This window comes from Thalassophryne amazonica, chromosome 11 (assembly GCF_902500255.1).
Source record: "Thalassophryne amazonica chromosome 11, fThaAma1.1, whole genome shotgun sequence".
Lineage (NCBI taxonomy): Eukaryota > Metazoa > Chordata > Actinopteri > Batrachoidiformes > Batrachoididae > Thalassophryne > Thalassophryne amazonica.
In genome coordinates, this window is record NC_047113.1 from 66,669,710 (window position 1) to 66,691,099 (window position 21,390).

The following is a 21,390-nucleotide window of genomic DNA, read 5'->3' on the forward strand; positions in this document are numbered from 1 at the left end:
CTGCATTTAATCATTAGTGATTGATCTCTGCTCCCCTCCACAGCATGTCTTTTTGCTGGTTCTCTCCCTCAGCCCCAACCAGTCCCAGCAGAAGACTGCCCCTCCCTGAGCCTGGTTCTGCTGGAGGTTTCCTCCTGTTAAAAGGGAGTTTTTCCTTCCCACTGTCGCCAAGTGCTTGCTCACAGGGGCTCGTTTTGACCGTTGGGGTTTTTCCGTAATTATTGTATGGCCTTGCCTTACAATATAAAGCGCCTTGGGGCAACTGTTTGTTGTGATTTGGCGCTATATAAATAAAATTGATTTGATTTGGGTACGAAGCCAGAGTGCAATGCTGAGCACCAAGTAGCCGTGAATGAATCTTTCCTGCAATCCAGCTGAACACCCTTTCCAGAGTAGGACAACAAGTCCTTTCTTCCACTTCACAGGATGATACTAGTCTCCCAGGCGGGAAAAAAAAAACAAACAAAAAAAAAAGTACTTTGCAATGTCTGGGGAACCGCACCTCCTCACACCTGGAAAGGCTCATCTGCTGTTGGAAAATGCCATCAACAAATTGTTTCCCTTTTTTTTTTTTTTTAAACCATTACAGCTTTAATGCAGTGACTTTCTGCACAGGCCTCGATATGGTCAGTGTAAAAAAATGTATTGTACATTTTAATTCATGTTATATGTATTTGACAAATATCATTCCATTTATTTATAGCAATGAAATGATTTCTGGACTTCTCCCAGATCAGCTCATTTGGATGAGAGCTTCTTTTTATCCAGTTGAATTTCCTCCTGCTGTTTCTGGGTGAAAAACCTTCAGAATTTAAGTGATTCCATCTGCTGTTAAAAACAAATCTCTCAGCTCTCTCATGCACACGCACGCGCACACAACCCTGTCTGTGATTTCTGATTTATGATGTGATACTGTGTTTTATTACCGGATGATTGTTGTGATGGTTGAAGTGTAAAATGCACAGCCTGCCACTGGCTTAAACCTCTCTCAGGGGGGTTTGCGAGGTTGTGCCTGCTCTGTGGTTGCTAAAGTTGTAAGTGCGTATTTTAAATGAAGTTATTGTAACACTTACTGGACAAACAAAACCGATTAACTAGCAGCTAAATGCTTGTGTATATTGTAACACTTACTGGACAAACAAAACCGATTAACTAGCAGCTAAATGCTTGTGTAGTAATGTTTTATAATGTATCAGCTTAATCAATAAAGAACAGGAGGCAACCACCCCATTACAGAAAACAAGTACAATTTCAAGTAAAATCAAACAGTAATGACAACAAGTCAGTTTCAGATTTAAATGTTGTTGTTAATAAAACACTAAAATTTATCACGTTTCATGTAAAGAAAGTAAGTTATTGAAAAAGGCCAGATGTGAAGGACGTCAACATTTCAGGCACTTCAGAAAGTCAGAACTGTGCGGATACTGCAATAAAAAAGGAGAAGAAAAATGAAATCACAAAATTACTAACTGTGGCTGAGAGAGCATGAGAACAAATTATGACAGTGAGGAAAAAAAAAACAAACATGAAAAATCCCCTAAAGCCAACAGGAATGAAGTATTCTTTTCACCTCTTTCCAGCATGCATGAGTTCAAACGCCTCATTGATGCTGTCAAAGGGCAGCGTGTGGGTCACAAACTCATCCACCTTCAGCTTCTTACTCATGTAGTCTTCCACCAGTTTAGGAACGCTCTCCACACTCTTCCAGCCTGAAGTTGTGGGAGGAAAGAGCAGGGAAACAAAAACTGTTTAACAACCTCTTTCATCCCCCCTTCACGAGCCACACCTTAGCTTTCCAAGAAAGACGAGTGCTCTGAGAGCACAATATCCCCCGCGAGCAACTGCTGCTTTGGTACAAGTGCTTGCTACATTCTGATAATATTTTAAGGTATGCGATAGTTGAATTCAGAATGCAGGCACCATCTCATGAAACTGACAGAGTCTAGAATTGTTAATCAAGAGCCCAATTCAAACAACATGGCAATATGCATATTACCAACCGATAACAAGCACTTGTAGCAAGTTTCAAGAAATTCCTCCTAAAAATTTGAGAGGAGTTGATTTCAGAGCGGTTATACCATGACATAATCCCACTTTGGGCCTTTGGCCAGCGGGGATAAAAACTGTTGAGGTCAGACTGTTTACAGTACAAAAGTACAATTTAACTGAAGGATCAGTTTTGGTAATTAAAGAGAAGCAACATATGAGTATTTAACGAGAGCACTGCACACGTACAACCCCTGGCAAAAATTATGGAATCACCGGCAACTAAAATGTTTAGAAGGAATTTAAATGTTAGTAAAATGTTAGAAAGAATTTAATAGTTACATTTATAAACAATGTTGGTTAGAAATTGTAAGTTTTACCATTACAGTGCTGTCAGCAGTTAAGTTGCATGGTAGAAGGCATGCTAATGCAGCTGTTGAAAAAAAATACGAGATGGTTGACGATAAAGGGTCAAACGTGTGGCTTTACGTCAGAAAAGTAAATGATAAAGCACAGTATATTAGTGGCCAATGGCTGTTCTTTTTGGTAATAATGGCAAAGCTCAAAGAAAAAACTGTCATGGCCAATTACTTCTCCAAAAGCGTCATGAATCAAAGCTTCATTTAACAGCACATTACAGACTGACATCTTATTATTAGACCAGTAGATCATCTACTGGTCTAATATACAGAGCATTGATAATACAACCCATGGCAAAAAATTATGGAATCACCGGCCTCGGAGGATGTTCATTCTGTTGTTTAATTTTGTAGAAAAAAAGCAGATCACAGACATGACACAAAACTAAAGTCATTTCAAATGGCAACTTTCTGGCTTTAAGAAACACTATAAGAAATCAGGAAAAAAAGATTGTGGCAGTCAGTAACGGTTACTTTTTTAGACCAAGCAGAGGAAAAAAATATGGACTCACTCAATTCTGAGGAATAAATTATGGAATCACCCTGTAAATTTTCATCCCCAAAACTAACACCTGCATCAAATCACACCTGCTGGTTGACACTGACCCTATGTCATGACATTGACCCTATGTGTCTTTTTGCAAGGAATGTTTTCACAGTTTGTTTTTGCTCTTTGGCAAGATGCATTATCATCTTGAAAAATGATTTCATCATCCACAAACATCAGAAAAGTGTCCAAAATATCAACGTAGACTTGTGCATTTATTGATGATGTAATGACAGCCATCTCCCAAGTGCCTTTACCTGACATGCAGCCCCATATCATCAATGACTGTGGAAATTTACATGTTCTCTTCAGGCAGTCATCTTTATAAATCTCATTGGAACGGCACCAAACAAAGGTTCCAGCATCATCACCTTGCCCAATGCAGATTCGAGCTTCATCACTGAATATGACTTTCATCCAGTCATCCACAGTCCACGATTGCTTTTCCTTAGCCCATTGTAACCTTGTTTTTTTCTGTTTAGGTGTTAATGATGGCTTTCGTTTAGCTTTTCTGTATGTAAATCCCATTTCCTTTAGGCGGTTTCGTACAGTTCGGTCACAGACGTTGACTCCAGTTTCCTCTCATTCGTTCATTTGTTTTGTTGTGCATTTTCATATTTTGAGACATATTGCTTTAAGTTTTCTGTCTTGACGCTTTGACGTCTTCCTTGTTCTACCAGTATGTTTGCCTTTAACAACCTTCCCATGTTGTTTGTATTTGGTCCAGAGTTTAGACACAGCTGACTGTGAACAACCAACATCTTTTGCAACATTGCGTGATGATTTACCCTCTTTTAAGAGTTTGATAATCCTCTCCTTTGTTTCAATTGACATCTCTCGCGTTGGAGCCATGATTCATGTCAGTCCACTTGGTGCAACAGCTCTCCAAGGTGTGATCACTCCTTTTTAGATGCAGACTAACGAGCAGATGTGATTTGATGCAGGTGTTCGTTTTGGGGATGAAAATGTACAGGGTGATTCCATAATTTATTCCTCAGAATTGAGTGAGTTCATATTTTTTTCCTCTGCTTGGTCTAAAAAAGTAACCGTTACTGACTGCCATAATCTTTTTTTCTTAATTTCTTATAGTGTTTCTTAAAGCCAGAAAGTTGCCATTTGAAATGACTTTAGTTTTGTGTCATGTCTGTGATCTGCTTTTTTTCTACAAAATTAAACAACTGAATGAACATCCTCCGAGGTCGGTGATTCTATAATTTTTGCCAGGGGTTGTACATTTGCATCTGACATGTGAAGCAGGCTACCCTGCTCTTTATTTTTCTGCTTAATAATTAGTGTCCCAGTGTGTCATCAGGCCAGTGTTTGTGGTTAGGTCCTATTCAACTCTTACATTACATCATATCAGTTCTACGTTTTCTCTTAGAATTCAGTACCCCAGAATGACATGATGGGAGAGGGAGACAAAAAAAAAAAAAATACTTGCAAGGTGTGCAAAGGTTTCATGCCCTTTTCAATTTTACATCAGTAAAAAATATTTCCGGTGAATCGCTTTTGATCTTACCTGCTTTGTAATGTGTTTTATGCTGTGTAATGTGAACTTCATGGAGTATCCTTGACTGTTGGTCAGTGTGAGTGCACTGGGTGTATTTGGGTTATATTTCAGGAAGTGGCCTGAATTAAATCTCTGATAAAACCAGAGATGAGTGGCATCTCCAGAAAGATACGCTGTTCTTCAATCGTAGCCACAGAAGCCTATAACGTGTTCAGTGATGTCTGGGTGGCTTGGTGGCTATCCTCACTCGTCTCCTTCTTGCAGGGTCACTCAGTTTTTGAGAACTGCCTTCTTCAGGCAGATTAAGCATACAGTACTACACTATATTTCTTAAAGATTGATGTAAATTAAGTCCAAGACATATTTAGTGAAAATGTTCATATATCCATCCCTTGACTTGTCTGAAGGAAACTGATGATTTATGTGTGATACACCAAAGGGAGCCAGTCATCTTAGCTTTTATATTTTTATTTCAATTAGATCAAGTTCTAGAGATTTGCTTTCAGTTGGAGTTTAAAGAGGATACTTTAAGAAATTTCAATATAGAGAAGCGGGAATTACTTTTTGTATGAAATGATATAAACAAATTAGAATTGTAAAAGCCAAAGGAGGTGAATACTTTTGCAAGGCATTGTAGGTAACAGTTTCCGTGGTAACCTGCTCACTGACAGGTTTTCTTTAACAAACCCCTACTTTATCTCTGTCACCTCCGTCCTGCTGACCCTGAAGCAGACAATGGCTTTCTGCAGTTATGTGCACATTTCACTGAGAGTGAATGTACTCAGAATTGATTGAGTGAACCAGTGCAGCTGTTCCTGGAACCTACACAGTGAGGAAAATAAGTATTTGAACACCCTGTGATTTTGCAAGTTCTCCCACTTAGAAATAATGGAGGGGTCTGAAATTTTCATCTTAGGTGCATGTCCACTGTGAGAGACATAATCAAAAAAAAAAAAAAAAATCCGGAAATCACAGTGTATGATATTTTTTTTTTTTTAAATAATTTATTTGTATGTTACTGCTGCAAATAAGTATTTGAACACCTGTGAAAATCAATGTTAATATTTGGTACAGTAGCCTTTGTCTGCCATTACAGAGGTCAAACGTTTCCTGTAGTTTTTCACCAGGTTTGCACACACTGCAGCAGGTATTTTGGTCCACTCCTCCATACAGATCTTCTCTAGATCTTTCAGGTTTGGAGTTTCAGCTCCCTCCAAAGATTTTCTATTGAGTTCAGGTCTGGGGACTGGCCAGACCACTCCAGGACCTTGAAATGCTTCTTACGGAGCCCCTCCTTAGTTGTCCTGGCTGTGTTTGGGGTCATTGTCATGCTGGAAGACCCAGCCATGACCCATCTTCAATGCTCTTACTGAGGGAAGGAGGTTGTTTGTCAAAATCTCGCAATACATGACCCCATCCATCCTCCCTTCAGTACAGTGCAGTCGTCCTGTCCCCTTTGCAGAAGAGCACCCCCAGAGTATGATGTTTCCACCCCCAAGCTTCACTATTGGGATGGTTTTCTTGAGGTTGTTCTCATCCTCTAAACATGGTAAGTGGAGTTGATTCCGAAAAGCTCTATTTTGGTCTCATCTGACCACATGACCTTCTCCCATGTCTCCTCTGGATCATCCAGATGGTCACTGGTGAACTTCAAACGGATCTGGACATGTGCTGGCTTGAGCATGGGGACCTTGCTGCCCTGCAGGATTTTAAACCATTACAGCATCATGTGTTACTAATGTAATCTTTGTGACTGTGGTCCCAGCTCTCTTCAGGTCATTGACCAGGTCCTCCTGTGTAGTTCTGAGCTTTCTCAGAATCATCCTTACCCCACAAAGTGAGATCTTGCATGGAATACCAGACCGAGGGAGATTGACAGTCATCTTGTGTTTCCACTTTCTACTAAATAATCATAACAGTTGTTGTCTTCTACCATGCTGCTTGCCTGTTGTCCTGTAGTCCATCCCAGCCTTGTGCAGGTCTATAGTTTTGTCCCTGGTGTCCTTAGACAGCTCTTTGGTCTTGGCTATGGTGGACAGGTTGGAGTGTGATTGATTGAGTGTGTGAACAGGTGTCTTTTATACAGGTAACAAGTTCAAACAAGTGCAATTAATACAGGTAAAGAGTGCAGAATAAGAGGGCTTCTTAAAGAAAAATTAACAGGTCTGTGAGAGCCAGAATTCTTGCTGGTTGGTAGGTGTTCAAATACTTATTTGCAACACACAAATAAATTATTTAAAAAAAATCATACATTGTGATTTCTGGATTTTTTCTATTTATTTATTTTTTTTAGATCATGTCTCTCACAGTGGACATGCACCCAAGATGAAAATTTCAGACCCCTCCATGATTTCTAAGTGGGAGAACTTGCAAAACAGCAGAGTGTTCAAATACTTATTTTCCTCACTGTAACTCAGACTCTCCCATCTCAGGGTTCATCAGGTCAGTTCCAGATTTAGGCTCAAAGTTTGCTAAACTTGCTTTCTGCCACAGACCCCTGACTCCCTTGCTTATGTGGTGTTTAATCGCTGTGTTTTTATGCTATTCTTCTGTGCACAAAACTTGAACAATAAAATATTCAAACACACATTGTGAACACACTGGTTTTGCAATAATTATGGAATCACTGGTCTCGGAGGATGTTCATTCAGTTGTTTAATTTTGTAGAAAAAAAGCAGACCACAGACATGACACAAAACTAAAGTAATTTCAAATGGCAACTTTCTGGTTTTAAGAAACACTAAGAAATCAGGAAAAATAATTGTGGCAGTCAGTAACAGTTACTTTTTTAGACCAAGCAGAGGGAAAAAAAAATATGGACTTACTCAATTCTGAGGAATAAATTATGGAATCACCCTGTACATTTTCATCCCCAAAACTAACACCTGCATCAAATCAGATCTGTTCGTTAGTCTGCATCTAAAAAGGAGTGATCACACCTTGGAGAGCTGTTGCACCAAGTGGACTGACATGAATCATGGCTCCAACATGATAGATGTCAATTGAAACAAAGGAGAGGATTATCAAACTCTTAAAAGAGGGTAAATCATCACGCAATGTTGCAAAAGATGTTGGTTGTTCACAGTCAGCTGTGTCTAAACTCTGGACCAAATACAAACAACATGGGAAGGTTGTTAAAGGCAAACATACTGGTCATATTCAGAGCAGGTCATATTCAAAGTCATATTCAGTGATGAATCTCGAATCTGCATTGGGCAAGGTGATGATGCTGGAACTTTTGTTTGGTGCCGTTCCAATGAGATTTATAAAGATGACTGCCTGAAGAGAACATGTAAATTTCCACAGTCATTGATGATATAGGGCTGCATGTCAGGTCAAGATGATAATGCATCTTGCCATAGAGCAAAAACTGTGAAAACATTCCTTGCAAAAAGACACATAGGGTCAATGTCATGGCCTGCAAATAGTCCGGATCTTAATCCAATTGAAAATCTTTGGTGGAAGTTGAAGAAAATGGTCCATGACAAGGCTCCAACCTGCAAAGCTGATCTGGCAACAGCAATCAGAGAAAGTTGGAGCCAGATTGATGAAGAGTACTGTTTGTCACTCATTAAGTCCATGCCTCAGAGACTGCAAGCTGTTATAAAAGCCAGAAGTGGTGCAACAAAATACTAGTGATGTGTTGGAGCATTCTTTTGTTTTTCATGATTCCATAATTTTTTCCTCAGAATTGAGTGATTCCATATTTTTTTCCCTCTGCTTGGTCTAAAAAACTAACCGTTACTGACTGCCACAATTTTTTTTCCTGATTTCTTATAGTGTTTCTTAAAGCCAGAAAGTTGCCATTTGAAAGGACTTTAGTTTTGTGTCATGTCTGTGATCTGCTTTTTTTTTCTACAAAATTAAACAACCGAATGAACATCCTCCGAGGCCAGTGATTCCATAATTTTTGCCAGGGGTTGTACAGCGCAAACCTCCGGCAACACTAATTTCCAATTCCACACATTTTTACTTTGGAAAACATTTTCAAGGTCAAAGTCCAGTAAGAAGTGTCTTTTCATTAGCTAAAACATAGATCAAAAGGGCTGTCAATGTTAAAATTAAACATACACTAAATCCACAATACAGATCAGATGCAGATCAAACTAATCTATTCACTGAGAGTGCCAGTTTGCACCTCATGATCACAAATGAGAGTGAATGAGGCACTTATGATTGAGATATAATGAAAAATGTACACCAAATGGGCTTTTCAAAATTAAACTCAAATGTCCAAAAAATCCACAATCTGGATCAGATCCAGATCAAACTTTGTCAGCTGATAGTGAGTGCCAGTCTGCACCTAACTTTCAAATATGAGCATGATTGGGGCACGTTTCATTAAGATATAATGTAAAATATACTTTAAATGGGGTTTCTATGTTTTAAACCTGAATTCAGTCACACATTTAGTGAAGTGTTTGACTTTATTCCAGTTTGAACTTTATGTAAGGTGGTCTGAGATGCAGCTAACGGACACAATCTCACCTCCAAAGGCCGTCCCCCTCCACACCCGCCCGGTGACCAGCTGAAATGGTCTGGTTGAAATCTCTTGTCCAGCACCAGCAACACCAATAATGACACTTTCGCCCCAGCCTTTGTGGCACGCCTCCAGAGCCGCTCTCTAAAACCAGTAATTCACAATTGGATTCAGTGTGTTTGAAACATGCATTGTACTTCACATGCTATTAGCGCCACCTGCTGCCCCAAACCACAAATTTTCAGTTGAGACCAACATGCACTTACATAGCTGCTTGGTCACCATTAGTGTGCAAAATAAAGAATTTCAACATTCACTGCTTATTTACAGAAATCTGTAAGTCAGCCTTTTCAGGTATTTGGTGAAAATAAAATTATTTGCAATCATCCGAAAATGTTGGATCCAACCACCAAAAGGGCCAAACATGGTGAGTAATTTGTGGTGCAGTTCCATATTCACCAGAAATTTTCCTTTATGTTACACAGACTGTGTGGTGTTACAGTTGGCTGTGACCAAACACTTACTGCACAGCAGCACAGTGATTTGGTTGCATTGTCAGTCTCACCATGATTGAAACATTTCCAATGCACTCAAAGGAATAGTCCACACCCCCATCAGTCATCTCCACCAGAACCTCCTGTATGGGCTTGCTGTGGTCCTTGGGGTTCACAAACTCTGTCGCACCAAACTCTTTGGCTTTCTCATACTTTTCAGGGTTGATGTCAATGCCAATGATCCTGGTTGCTCCAGCAACCTTACAACCCATAACAACAGCCAAACCAACAGCTCCAAGGCCAAATATGGCACATGTAGAACCAGGCTCAACCTGAGTGCACACAAATTAAAAATGAGCCAGGTACTTATGAACTTATGCACAAATACAGAAAAATTAATTTTGGGAATTTTAGCTTTTTAAATCCTAGTGACACACACACACACACACACACACACACACACACACACACACACACACACACACACACACACACACACACACACACACACACACACACACACACACACACACACACACATAAAATAAAAACAACTAAAATAAAACAAAGCTTTCTTGCAATATAATCAGTTATGTATTACAACAATAAACTCATAAAGAGTGACAAATATATAAATCAAACATCCCATTAATTACTTTACTCAAGAAAGTCCTTTTGTCTAGCTAAATTTCAAGCTTTAATGGAAGCATGCACTCCAATGGGTACTCTTCCACTTTAAATTGTGACAAAACACAAATAAATTATCACATACATTAAGGATTTCCTTTGTTTTGATTATCTGTTCATTGATAAAATCATATATCATAGAGTTCTCCCCAGAAATTTTTAGTATAGCAGTGCTGTTGGCAATTATCACCCGAGGCGGCATGCTTTGCGAGTCATTCTGACTTGTTTTAGATGCACTGAAAGCAATAATAGACAAAAAAATGACACTTATGTTGTAATATCAAAGTTCTTTTTGCATGTTTCTGTCTAAGTTAATAAAATAAATAACATTGAAAAGTTTAAAAACACATTAAAGTTTGATGGACATAACATTTTCTCTCCTCTTCAAAAATGATACACTGTACCTTTAATCCATTAAGGCAGGCAGAGTTTTACCGTCATGTTGACAGTTTAGTTTTTTCTTTTTACCATTTCTGAGTGGGATTGTAGACTTTTTTTATTTAAACAATATAACCCCTAATTGCTAAACCTGGACTGATTTGATAGTTAAATCAGAATAGAATTTATTGCAAAGAAAGTTCTCACATACAAGTAATTTGATCTGGTGTCATTGGTGCATAAACAACAATAATAAAAAGAAAACAAAAAAAAATACTTCTGCAAGAAGTAAAGAAGTAGATTTGCTCTTTTAATGATGAAACCCTGGATGGAAAGACTTTCTGAACCACTTTTTCACACTTTACTGTTTTACTTGAGGCTGTGTGGTGAAGATGATCGTTGATTAAAATTGCTTTGCTGCTTTTTTACAGCGTGTAGCGTCTGCTGTTCACACATTTTCCTCTCTCCCCTCTGTGAGCAAACGAGAGACTCGTCACTCTCACACCGTCTTTGCGACTTATTTGAGCAAACTTAGGAACATGAAGGCTTTCATCTGCAAATTAAAGCCTTAATGTGTCACTAACTACACAGGCAGAAGGAGCTCTTTTTAATTGGAAGACTTTGACAGAGTTTTTGTTCTTTCACTGAGAAACCATGTGCTGTCTCACTGTGAGCTGCGGCGCTGTGCTGTGCTCGACTCGGCTGCCAGCAGGGGCGAGCAGGCAGCAGTCCGTTCAGCACAAACAGCCTGGCTGGATTAAAAACATATCTTAGAGCACGGTGCAGTATAACGGCACTGTCATAACAGCAGTATGGCGCAACGCCATTGTTCCATTGTCTGGGGAGAACCCTGTATCAGTTAAAACAAAGTTCTGATTGTAATGTCACATATCTGAAGGTTTTATGAGTTATACAGATTTTCTATAATTCTAAATTTAACATATCTATGTTACCATTTCAAGGCAATACATGTAGTTTCAGAATAGCACATTAGTCTCAAGGTAAACCTAAAATTACTTTTTTTAAGCTTTATATCCAGTGTTATTCATTGATAAATCACACACATACAAACAATAGCTAACAACATAACAGTTTAAAGCTTTACACTGAAACATTTTTCAGCAAATGTAAAACATCTCAAGACAAAATTAATGAAAGGTGTAATTGAAGATTTTATATCTCAGTTTACAGCTAAATATCTCAGTTTTCAAGCAACAGTTTTCCATTGTTATTTCTGTAAGGAAGGGGAGAGTATTAACACCCACCTTGGCAGTGTTAATTGCAGCACCATACCCTGTGGAAATGCCACATCCAAGAAGGCACACTTTGTCCAGTGGAGCACCCTCGTTCACCTTTGCCAGCGAGATGTCAGCTACCACGGTGTACTCCGAGAAGGTGCTGGTCCCCATAAAATGGAAGACCTGCTTTCCTTTGCATGTGAAGCGTGAGGTCTTGTCTGGGAGGACACCCTGGCCCTGAGTTACTCTGCCGGGCAGAAGCACGTTTCATGTTAAAGACGGCCTGTTTACATTTGTTCGACACAGTGACGCAGACCACGCAGAAGCTGAAACTAATAACTACAGAGGTTTGATTTGTAACCCATGCAGTAGGCCACTTGTAGTACTTAAGGTGATTTACTGACAGTTCCGTGAAAACTTTAGTTTTTCAGTTTCAATCTGACAGATAGCAGCATAATAGTCACCAGTTTAGGGATATACATTTTTAGACTGGCATTACCTGATTTTCTGACAGAGGTTAGTCTTGGGATTCTTGCAGAATTTGCATTCACTGCACTGTGGCACGTACAATGGGATGACAGTATCACCTTGTCAAGGAAAAATAATAATAATAATAATAAATATACACACGCACACACACACACATTTCATAATCGCGCATTAACAACTAAATAGGCGTTTTGCCATTTTTCCAGCAGTTTATTACCTGGTTTAAATTTGGTGACACCTTCACCAACACTCTCGACTGTCCCAGCACCCTCATGCCCCAGGATAACAGGAAAGAGACCTTCAGGGTCACTGCCACTAAGAGTGTAGGCATCTGTGTGACAAACACCTGTGGCAAAGAGCTTAGAGAAAAAGAAAGAAGGTTCTCAAGACCAGGCACCTAAGTGGCTCTACTCTACTCTTTTCTACTCTCCTATTTTACTCTTCCTTTTTAGATATTTAGATATACGTACCTTTGTATACTAGCATAGTTCCACCTTAGAATTGGAATATAATATATAAGATATACCTTACTGAATTTTCATGGCTCAATAGCTTCATGCAAAAACAAACTATAATCAGTTTTCTTAAAAGATGTGACAGTTCAGCTTGTTTGCCAGAAGGCAGATGCGAGAATCAAGACTAGATTTGACCAGTTTTCTTGTATGGAAATTCTTTGGTGCAATAAAAAAAAAAAGAAAGTCACCACTGCAAGACACCCTGGGTGTTTCACATCATCTCCATGGTGATGGACAGAGGTAAAGTTCCAAAAATATTTCCACATTCACTATATTTTACTGGCCTCTTAACCAGTTAAACTGTGAGCCTCTTGATGTGCTTGTATTTTACCTTGATGCGCACTTCATGGGTGTTAGGTGGGGCTACCTCCACTTCTTCAATGGAAAGAGGCTTCCCAGCTTCCCAAGCAACAGCAGCTTTGCACTTGATCACCTGCGGCCAACAATGTAAACATGACTGCATGACTGTTATCAGCATGCAGTTTATTTTTCTGAAGGTGCAATGGTACGCCCCCACCTCACAGTTCAGTATGAATAACAGTTTCAAAGTCACGGTACAGTTCAAATTACATTCCTATCAAGTTTCCTCAGACAAGTACAGAACAAAAGGCTTATACATCAAAAGATGTCATAATATCAATTAAAATCTTTCAACAATTAGCTTGTGGCTCTTTAGTTTTCATATTCTCAACAACCTACGTTCAGTTTTTACACTGTATTTTGCTTTCCGTGGTGCCAAAAGAATTAGACTCAGTCTCTTTTTTCCAGCCGTAAGCTGGAAGTTGTGATCCTGTCACTTCACCTTCTTCTGCTGACAACACCGTCACGTTTTTGTTGATTGCACAGTTTCATATGTTTAGTTTAAAGTTGGTGTAGTGTTAGTTTATTTTTATACAGGGTGTATTTCTCTGTCAGGTGTGAAAAAGTAACTGACCACTGTAAACATGGTCATGAAACAGCAGCTAGAAAAATAGGCAATTATTGTTCCAGCAGCCAGAAGGCTAGCCACTGTCTAAACACAAATATCTGAATATGACAAATATAATTCAAAGTCTGTGTTGGAGCACTCACAGTATGTGCCTTTATATTATACAGCACTGTATTTTTAAACCCTAATTATTTCTCCAACTGTTCATTTAGTCTATGCAAATAGACAACAGAGAATAATAATGAAAAAGTATCATCAATTTTCTAGAGACCAAAATAATTCCTTGAAATACCTTATTTCCTCTGGCCTACAATCCAAGCCCAAAAGTACAGTAATCAATTAACTATGACATAGAACAAATCTGCAAGCAATGACTTTTATAGATGAACATTAACCCCCTGAGATCCAAACTTTAAGTTTGTGTTTCAAGGGGACAAACTATCAGAAAAACCAGGATGAATATGTACTATATCGACTTGCCCGCAAGTACAAAACCTGAAATTTAAATAAGAGAAAATTTAAAGTTTCAGGTTTGAGTTGCTCTAACAAGTTCAAGTTTAGCATTCATTCATCTTTTAGAAGCAGCTTTAGTGCCATGTGGGTTTTCCATCAGCAAGGAATTTGTTTTATTGTGATGGTGCTATTCTGCAAATACAGTACTTATATATAAATAAAATACATATAGATACAGTACCGCAAATCACTTAAAAATACTACAGTAATGAGTTATTGCAGCCTGTTGAACCCGTGCAGCAACTGTAACAGATCTGGCAACTTGACAAGTCAACTTTGGACAGGATTCAAATATGAGCAACGGTAAGCTAACAGTTAGCTTAACTTTAGCAAATGCTCAAGACTTCTTAAATTTCCGATAGTGAAAGGATAAGTCATGGCTGTTGTCAACCTTGCACGATAACTGACTAGTTTAAAGCTCCACAGCAACTTGCTAAGTTTGGATTTCTGACGGGCTAAGCAGAGATCTCGATGTACAAGCGCCCCTTTGTAGTTCTTTACTGGAGGCGCATGAATACGCGTTACATTTGAGAACGGTTTTCCCTGGCTATAAGATTAAAGACGCTTTAGACGACACAAAACATGATATGAACACAATTCAGAACACTCCGAATTGGCATTTTGCAGAAATTGTACTTACTTTACCAACTGTCTCCATGTTCAATCTTAGCAAAAGAGAAGGGGGCGGTACGAGCACGCCTCAGAAGTTCACGTTTCAACCAATCACAAACAAGGAAGACGGTGACATCTTGCTGGAGAACGAATGAATGAATACGCATGCATTCTGTGATTAATAAGTTTACCTATAAAATGAATGCGATGTTTACACAACAGCATTAAAAATATATGTATTTGTGCATGCAAACTTTATAACATGATAGAACAAATGTGCAGCATTACTTTTGAGTTATCAAGGGTGTAGGTCAAGGCTACGGTGCACCTCGAAAGTATTCACAGCACTCCACTTTTCCACATTTTATGGTTATAGCCTTTTTCCAAAATGGAGTAAATTCATTATTTCTCTCAAAATTCTACTCACAACAACCCGTAAAAGTTTATTTATTTTTTTGCAAATTAAAATAAAACTGAGAAATCACTTATGTATGCAAGTATTCACACCTTTTCCTCAAAACTTTGTTGATGCACCTTTGGCATTTCAGCCTCAAGTGTTCTTGAATATGATGCCACAAGCTTGGTGCACCTATCTTTAGGCAGTTTTGCCCATTCTTCTTTGCAGCACCTCTCAAGCTCCATCAGGTTTGATGGGGAGTGCTGGTGCGCAGCCATTTTCATTTCTCTCCAGAGATGTTGAATCAGATTCAGTTCTGGGCTCTGGCTGGGCCACTCAAGGACATTCACAGAGTTATCCTGAAGTGACTGCTTTGATATCTTGGCTGTGTGCTTCGGGTCATTGTCCTGCTGAAAGATGAACCATCGCCCCAGTCTGAGGTCAAGAGCACTCTGGAGCAGGTTTTCATCCAGGATGTCTCTGTACATTGCTGCATTCATCTTTTCCTCAATTGTGACTAGTCTCCCAGTACCTGCTGCTGAAAACATCCCCACAGCATGATGCTGCCACCACCATGCTTCACTATAGGAATGGTGCCTGGTTTCCTCCAAACATGTCTGGCATTCGCACCATTGTTCAATCTATCGTTGTCCTATCAGACCAGAGAATTTTGTTTCTCATGGTCTGAGAGTCCTTCAGATGCCGCTTGGCAAATTTCAGGCATGCTGACATGTGCCTTTTACTAAGGAGTGGCTTCCGTCTGATCCCTCTACCATACAGATCTGATTGGTGGATTGCTGCAGAGATGGTTATCCTTCTGGAAGGTTCTCCTCTCTTCACAGAGGAATGCTGGAGCTCTTACAGAGTGACCATCAGGTTCTTGGTCACATCCCTGACTAAGGCCCTTCTCACCAATCACTCAGTTTGGATGGCAGCCAGCTCTATGAAGAGTCCTGGTGGATCTGACCTTCTTCCATTTATGGATGATGACAATTCCTTTGACTTCATGCTTGGTTTGTGCACATTGAGTAATTTACTTTTTTTTTTTTTAACATATTTGCATAAGTCCCACAAAAACACTTTTCATGTCATTATGGGGTGTTGTGTGTAGACCTTTGAAGGGCAAAAAAAAAAAATTAATTTCATCCATTTTGGAGTAAGGCTGTAACATAAAATGTGGAAAATGTGAAGTACTGTGAATACTTTCCAGAAGCACTGTATGGATTGTATTTCAAATAATAAAAAAGTACAAGATTTTAAAATTAAGCAAATAAGCAGATTCCCCATTAGACAATAAAAGCACCAAGATGCTCTTGAACAGGGGACCCAATCTTCAAACTGCTCCCAGTGTGCAGCTGAGTGACATCTGTGTGAATGGGTGAATGTGAGGCTTCATCGTGAAGTGCTTTGAGCATCGACATCAGATGGACAAAGATCTACATCACTACAGTTCAAGAGTCAGGACATAAATCAAAGTAACATTGCTTTGAGTTTCATTATTGAGCTTATCACAGTCCATTCACCGTATTGCATGATGGTAATCCTATGGCTCGTCGGTGCTGTTATCATTTTCAATGAGCCATTTAAATATCATGAAAACCTTGAATAGAATAACTGACTGCAATGTCAATGTCGCATGGATTTAAATAAAAATCATTTTATTTTATTAAGGTGATTTGGCTGCTGAAGAACATTCCATTTCTTTGCTTTGAAAAGGTGTTTGCTGTATGTTTTGTATCATTAAGCATGTGCACGTTGAAGCTCCAACAGTTTGGCAGCATCTGAATCTTTACCCTGTTACATTTCAGAAGTCATTAATGCTACTTCCATCAGCCGTTACATCACCAAATAAATACCACTGACCCAATACTTATGAACCCAACTGTATTTAAAATAAAGTTGTTTCTATGGTCCATTTAAGTGGAAACAACAAAAGCAATGGTCTTAGTACTAAATGTATTACAAATGCTGAAAACAAACTTTAAAATTTAAAATGTGCCTTCACACATTCCACTGTTTGAAGCTCATCACAGAAATGTTCTTGTTCCAATAATTTTAACGGTGGAGCATTCTGCTACAATCAGCCCAAAGTGAACATAAAACACTTCATGACACATTGTAGTTAACCAAATTTCACAGGCATTATTTCTAACATTTCAATAAAAAAAACAAAAAAAAAACAAACAAACATTCATCACTCATCCACAAAATTCCTTCAAAAATACAAGATGAGGAAATCCGCTCAAGCCCAAGAAGTCGAGCTAATGTCCATGTTCTTGTGCTCAGTCTGATTAAGCACACCTTCTGTTTGGAGAAACAGGAACGACAGCAGACGTCACTGTGAAGTCATTTCCCACCTGCAGGTGAACAAAACAAATTAATCAAGTGTTAAAAGTACAAACACAACAGTCTCATCTACACATCAGGAGAGATGACTGAACATGTAACAAGCAACAAAAATTGGGCTCACCTCTGAAACCCCGGCCACCTCCACCTCCTCCTCCTCCTCCTCTACCCCTGAAGCCCCCTCCTCCACCGCGTCCAAATCCACCACGACCACCTCCGCCCCTGCCACCACGAAATCCGCCTGAAAGAGACAAGTAAAGAATTTTACCAAATATGTCCCATGTTACAAAGCAGGGACTGCGTACACAAAGTGCTGCCACTACACACACACACACACACACACACTTCATTTGGGACACCGTGCTGGTACTGGGTTGGAGCTCCTTTGCATCCAATACGCTACAGAACCACATCGGATTCAGAATGGCAAATATCCAAGCAGAGAACAAGTCCATCACCACCTCCTCAAAGTAACCATCCATCTACTACACTCTGGTGAAATGTGGACATCCCTGTGGACTTCTCCAGCCACTGGGGTCCTCAAAACTGAGGCACCTGCATGCTGGGTCATGCCAATCAAAACACCATTGATTGCAATCACACTGTACTTTCTACAATGGAATCAAAAGTTCTTTCCATGGGAATGAGCCCCCCCCCCGCCCCCAAAAAAACCACATGGACAAAATGGCTGGTTAAAAATAAATAAATAAAAATGTTAAATGGGCTAAACATTTTCATTTCAGAAGAGGGTTCAGCTTCCACCGTCTTGGATCTTGTTAAACAGCCTTCAAAGGATGCAGCCCCCGAATTGAGACACAGTGTTCTGCTGCCAGATGTACCAAGAGATCTGCCTGAAGAAGTGTGGACTGAAACTACATCAAATAATAATTAGCCCGGCTGCTGTGGACACTGTGTGAGTGCTGACTCATTGATGGCATCGGGACACCACAATGTACACACAAGTTCTGAGTCATAACCAACAATCTCAACAGGTTTTTTTTTTTTATTATGCATGTTTGGACACTTCACCTCCACGACCACCGCCCCTTCCTCCACCTCGACCTCCTCTTGGTGGACCCTTCTCTCCTGGTGGCCTGGGGAGGAATCTCTGCAGTGGGAGGAGCTTCATTGGGTCTATGTAAAACTGAAGAAGTTTCAAATTAATTGTGGCCTTGATATAGTGGAAAATGATTTAATCATATTTTATGTATAAAATATTGTAAGCAGCAATTCAAAATGATGGGGAAAATACACTTTCATACCTTCTGTAACTTTTTGAATGAAGACGCCTTCATATTTTCAGAAAGTTTTACTGAAAAATACTAAAAGAATGGGTTAAGGACTGAATCGTATTTTAAGCAGCAGATTCCACCAGATAATTGTTTCCCCACCACAAGTTGTAATGCAGCTGAGATAAACACAAACAACAGGAAGGATACAAAATCCCGCAGCTGGCCAAATATTTCATCAACTTTCCCTATCTGCTCCTTGTTTTCCAGGTAGACTGGTGCGTTAAAGTAAGGAACTTTATTGTCGTCTGTCGTACACTTGCAAACAATGTCATCCTCACATGGATGCATGAACTCTCCCAGAGCTGCAGAACACAAAGACATAGTTAAAAGTGACAAATGTTTACAGCATCAGCCACCAACTGTTCACTTTATTCAACTAGAGCCGAATTGACACAGGATCAGTGTTGCTTCTATCAGATACAATCAAGTCCTGAAATTTTTGTAATTTTGCATCTGTACACTAGTGATGGGATGAACAACACTGGTGCATCAGCACTGTGCCGAGCACACAAGAGTGAAACCCCTTATTGGTGCGTGTATCACTTTATGGAAAAAAAATCATATGACCGATACAAGAACTGTGTTGTTCGGCTGCACCGCGCCAAATTGTGTTTATAAGGAAACAAACTGTATGGACATGTTGCGGATTTGTTGGATGGAGTTTTGCTGTTGGATTTTTGCTTGCCCTCACCTTGTTCCACTGACTTCATGGATCGTTCAAAGATGTTTCCCCAGTCTGGAATAATTTTGATCTTTTGACGCCAAATAAGATAAATCTTTTTCTCCTTTGGGCATTGTTCACTGTTATTTTTCCAATAAGATATGTTTGTACTCTTTTACAATTCTGGAAGAATAACCAGAAAACATATCCACACCTTTATCAACTCGCACTGAAATTTTATGCTCACCATCTTCATCTGTACCCTGTGAAAGAGTTTTTCTAAGGCAGGGGAACTGGTGTGTAAGACGAGAAATCGCCTTGGAGCAAAGACACTTTAGAAACCTTTGTTCCTCAATAAAAATGCATAAATGAATCTATTTTTAGTCTTTTATTTCGTATGGTTTAACATTTAAGTTAACAAATTTCCATACATAAGTTACAAATTTTAACTCTGAATTTTATCACAGACAAATCTGCTATATTTTACAAACCAAATCAGTTTAGCATTTACACAAACAAGGTTTTAAGCAAATTTTAAACTCTTCTCATGAACAGCTTAACTCGACACACAAATTGAGCACATGAAATTATGCAATGATGAGATCATATTTTAAATAATCTCCCAGGCCGATTATCGCTTCAACTGATTATCAGTCTATCCCTACAAAGTATCCAGAGAGATTATCGGCCGATGCAGATTATCGGCCCAGCCGATTATCGGTCTATCCCTACTGTTAATACATGGTACCTCTTTTACAACCAGTTTTCCTTAAACAAATTAGGGGTTAGTGGAACAGCTCCAGGTTACTGAATGTAGGTGCATATATCAGTAGCTGCTGTAATGATTTTGGAAGGGCAAAGAATCTCACGATGTGCAAGTGTGCATGAAAGTCCTGCCAGTCAAGTGATTTTCTGGAAGAAAAAAGAGTCTTATAAATCCATAGCTCATACCTGCAACCATCCTACAACAATGGTACCACCATTGTGCCCATGTTGTACCACAGCACCTTTGTATTGATTGCAAAACAAACAGTCTTATATGACTTCAACTTATTTTATTTTTTTAAAATAAAACACTGGTGACTGTGACCCCTGTAAGCAACTCTCCAAAATCACCAACAGCCTGATCTGTATGTGACTGGGGCCTAAGAAATATAACAAGTACATATATACATACATACATACATATACATAGTATATGGTAAAATTTGTCTGGACCAGACAGTTCTCAAAAACTGACAACCTACTTTTAATGTTTTGATGATCTTACCTACAACATGTTCTGGAGGACCATAATCTTGATGTCTGTTAAAACCACCTCTACCTCCACCAAATCCTCCTCTGCCGCCACCAAATCCTCCTCTGCCACCGCCGCCACCCCGGTTAAACCCGCCACCACCTCGGTTAAACCCTCCCCCACCCCGGTTAAACCCTCCCCCGCGCCCACCACCTCGTCCACCTCCTCCTCTGAAAGACATCCTCTTAAATTTCTGTGAAAAAACAAAGAAAAAGAAAGAACAATTTGCATTGTTAAACTAAAAAAGAGCTGTGCAGAATTTTCACGCAGTTAAATTTTTTTTTAGTAAAATGCAGTTTCTTCAGTTTTGTCAGAAAATACGATTTGACATTTCCAAACAACAACTGGGCACAAAAAAGTAGAGCCTGACCGATATGGATTTTTTGAGGCCGATGCCAATATCGATATTTGGATGGAAAAAATGCAGATAATCGATAAATCGGCTGATTTGCCGATAAGTCAGCTGATCAGCTGAATGTTTCAACCTCTTAGCAGTAAACAAACGTTTTTAATGCTAGAAATAAGGTCTACACAATGTGGCCTTAATAAAAAGCGTGGCCGATGCAATGAAGCACATTTGACACATTACTACATAAACTGA

At 39.3% G+C, this 21,390-nt stretch overlaps 2 protein-coding genes across 2 annotated transcripts; both read right to left on the bottom strand.

Annotated features, from left to right (window-relative positions):
• Nucleotides 1-545: 545 nt before the first annotated feature.
• adh5 (alcohol dehydrogenase 5) lies at nt 546-14,884 on the bottom strand. Its single transcript, XM_034182029.1, has 9 exons — nt 14,825-14,884; nt 13,075-13,176; nt 12,446-12,587; nt 12,239-12,326; nt 11,767-11,986; nt 9,508-9,768; nt 8,951-9,086; nt 1,571-1,709; nt 546-1,424 (listed from the first exon to the last, which is right to left on the bottom strand). The coding sequence occupies exons 1-9, from the start codon at nt 14,840-14,842 to the stop codon at nt 1,400-1,402; spliced, it is 1,131 nt and encodes a 376-aa protein (XP_034037920.1). The 5' UTR covers nt 14,843-14,884; the 3' UTR covers nt 546-1,399.
• Nucleotides 14,885-17,063: 2,179 nt separating this feature from the next.
• gar1 (GAR1 homolog, ribonucleoprotein) lies at nt 17,064-20,970 on the bottom strand. Its single transcript, XM_034182031.1, has 6 exons — nt 20,763-20,970; nt 18,979-19,133; nt 18,802-18,861; nt 18,569-18,683; nt 17,664-17,780; nt 17,064-17,550 (listed from the first exon to the last, which is right to left on the bottom strand). The coding sequence occupies exons 1-6, from the start codon at nt 20,968-20,970 to the stop codon at nt 17,540-17,542; spliced, it is 666 nt and encodes a 221-aa protein (XP_034037922.1). The 3' UTR covers nt 17,064-17,539.
• Between the last annotated feature and the right edge of the window lie 420 nt (nt 20,971-21,390).

Excerpts from the sequence above, each read along its gene's own strand:
- adh5 (XM_034182029.1), bottom strand. Across the intron at positions 11,987-12,238 it reads AACCTCTGTCAGAAAATCAG|AGTAACTCAGGGCCAGGGTG; the intron begins GTAATGCCAGTC and ends TCTGCCCGGCAG. Across the intron at positions 9,769-11,766 it reads CTGCAATTAACACTGCCAAG|GTTGAGCCTGGTTCTACATG; the intron begins GTGGGTGTTAAT and ends GTGTGCACTCAG.
- gar1 (XM_034182031.1), bottom strand. The coding sequence starts at position 20,970 with ATGTCTTTCAGAGGAGGAGGTGGACGAGGTGGTGGGCGCGGGGGAGGG. Across the intron at positions 19,134-20,762 it reads TCCTCCAGAACATGTTGTAG|CTCTGGGAGAGTTCATGCAT; the intron begins GTAAGATCATCA and ends TGTGTTCTGCAG. Across the intron at positions 18,684-18,801 it reads CATTCAAAAAGTTACAGAAG|TTTTACATAGACCCAATGAA; the intron begins GTATGAAAGTGT and ends AAACTTCTTCAG.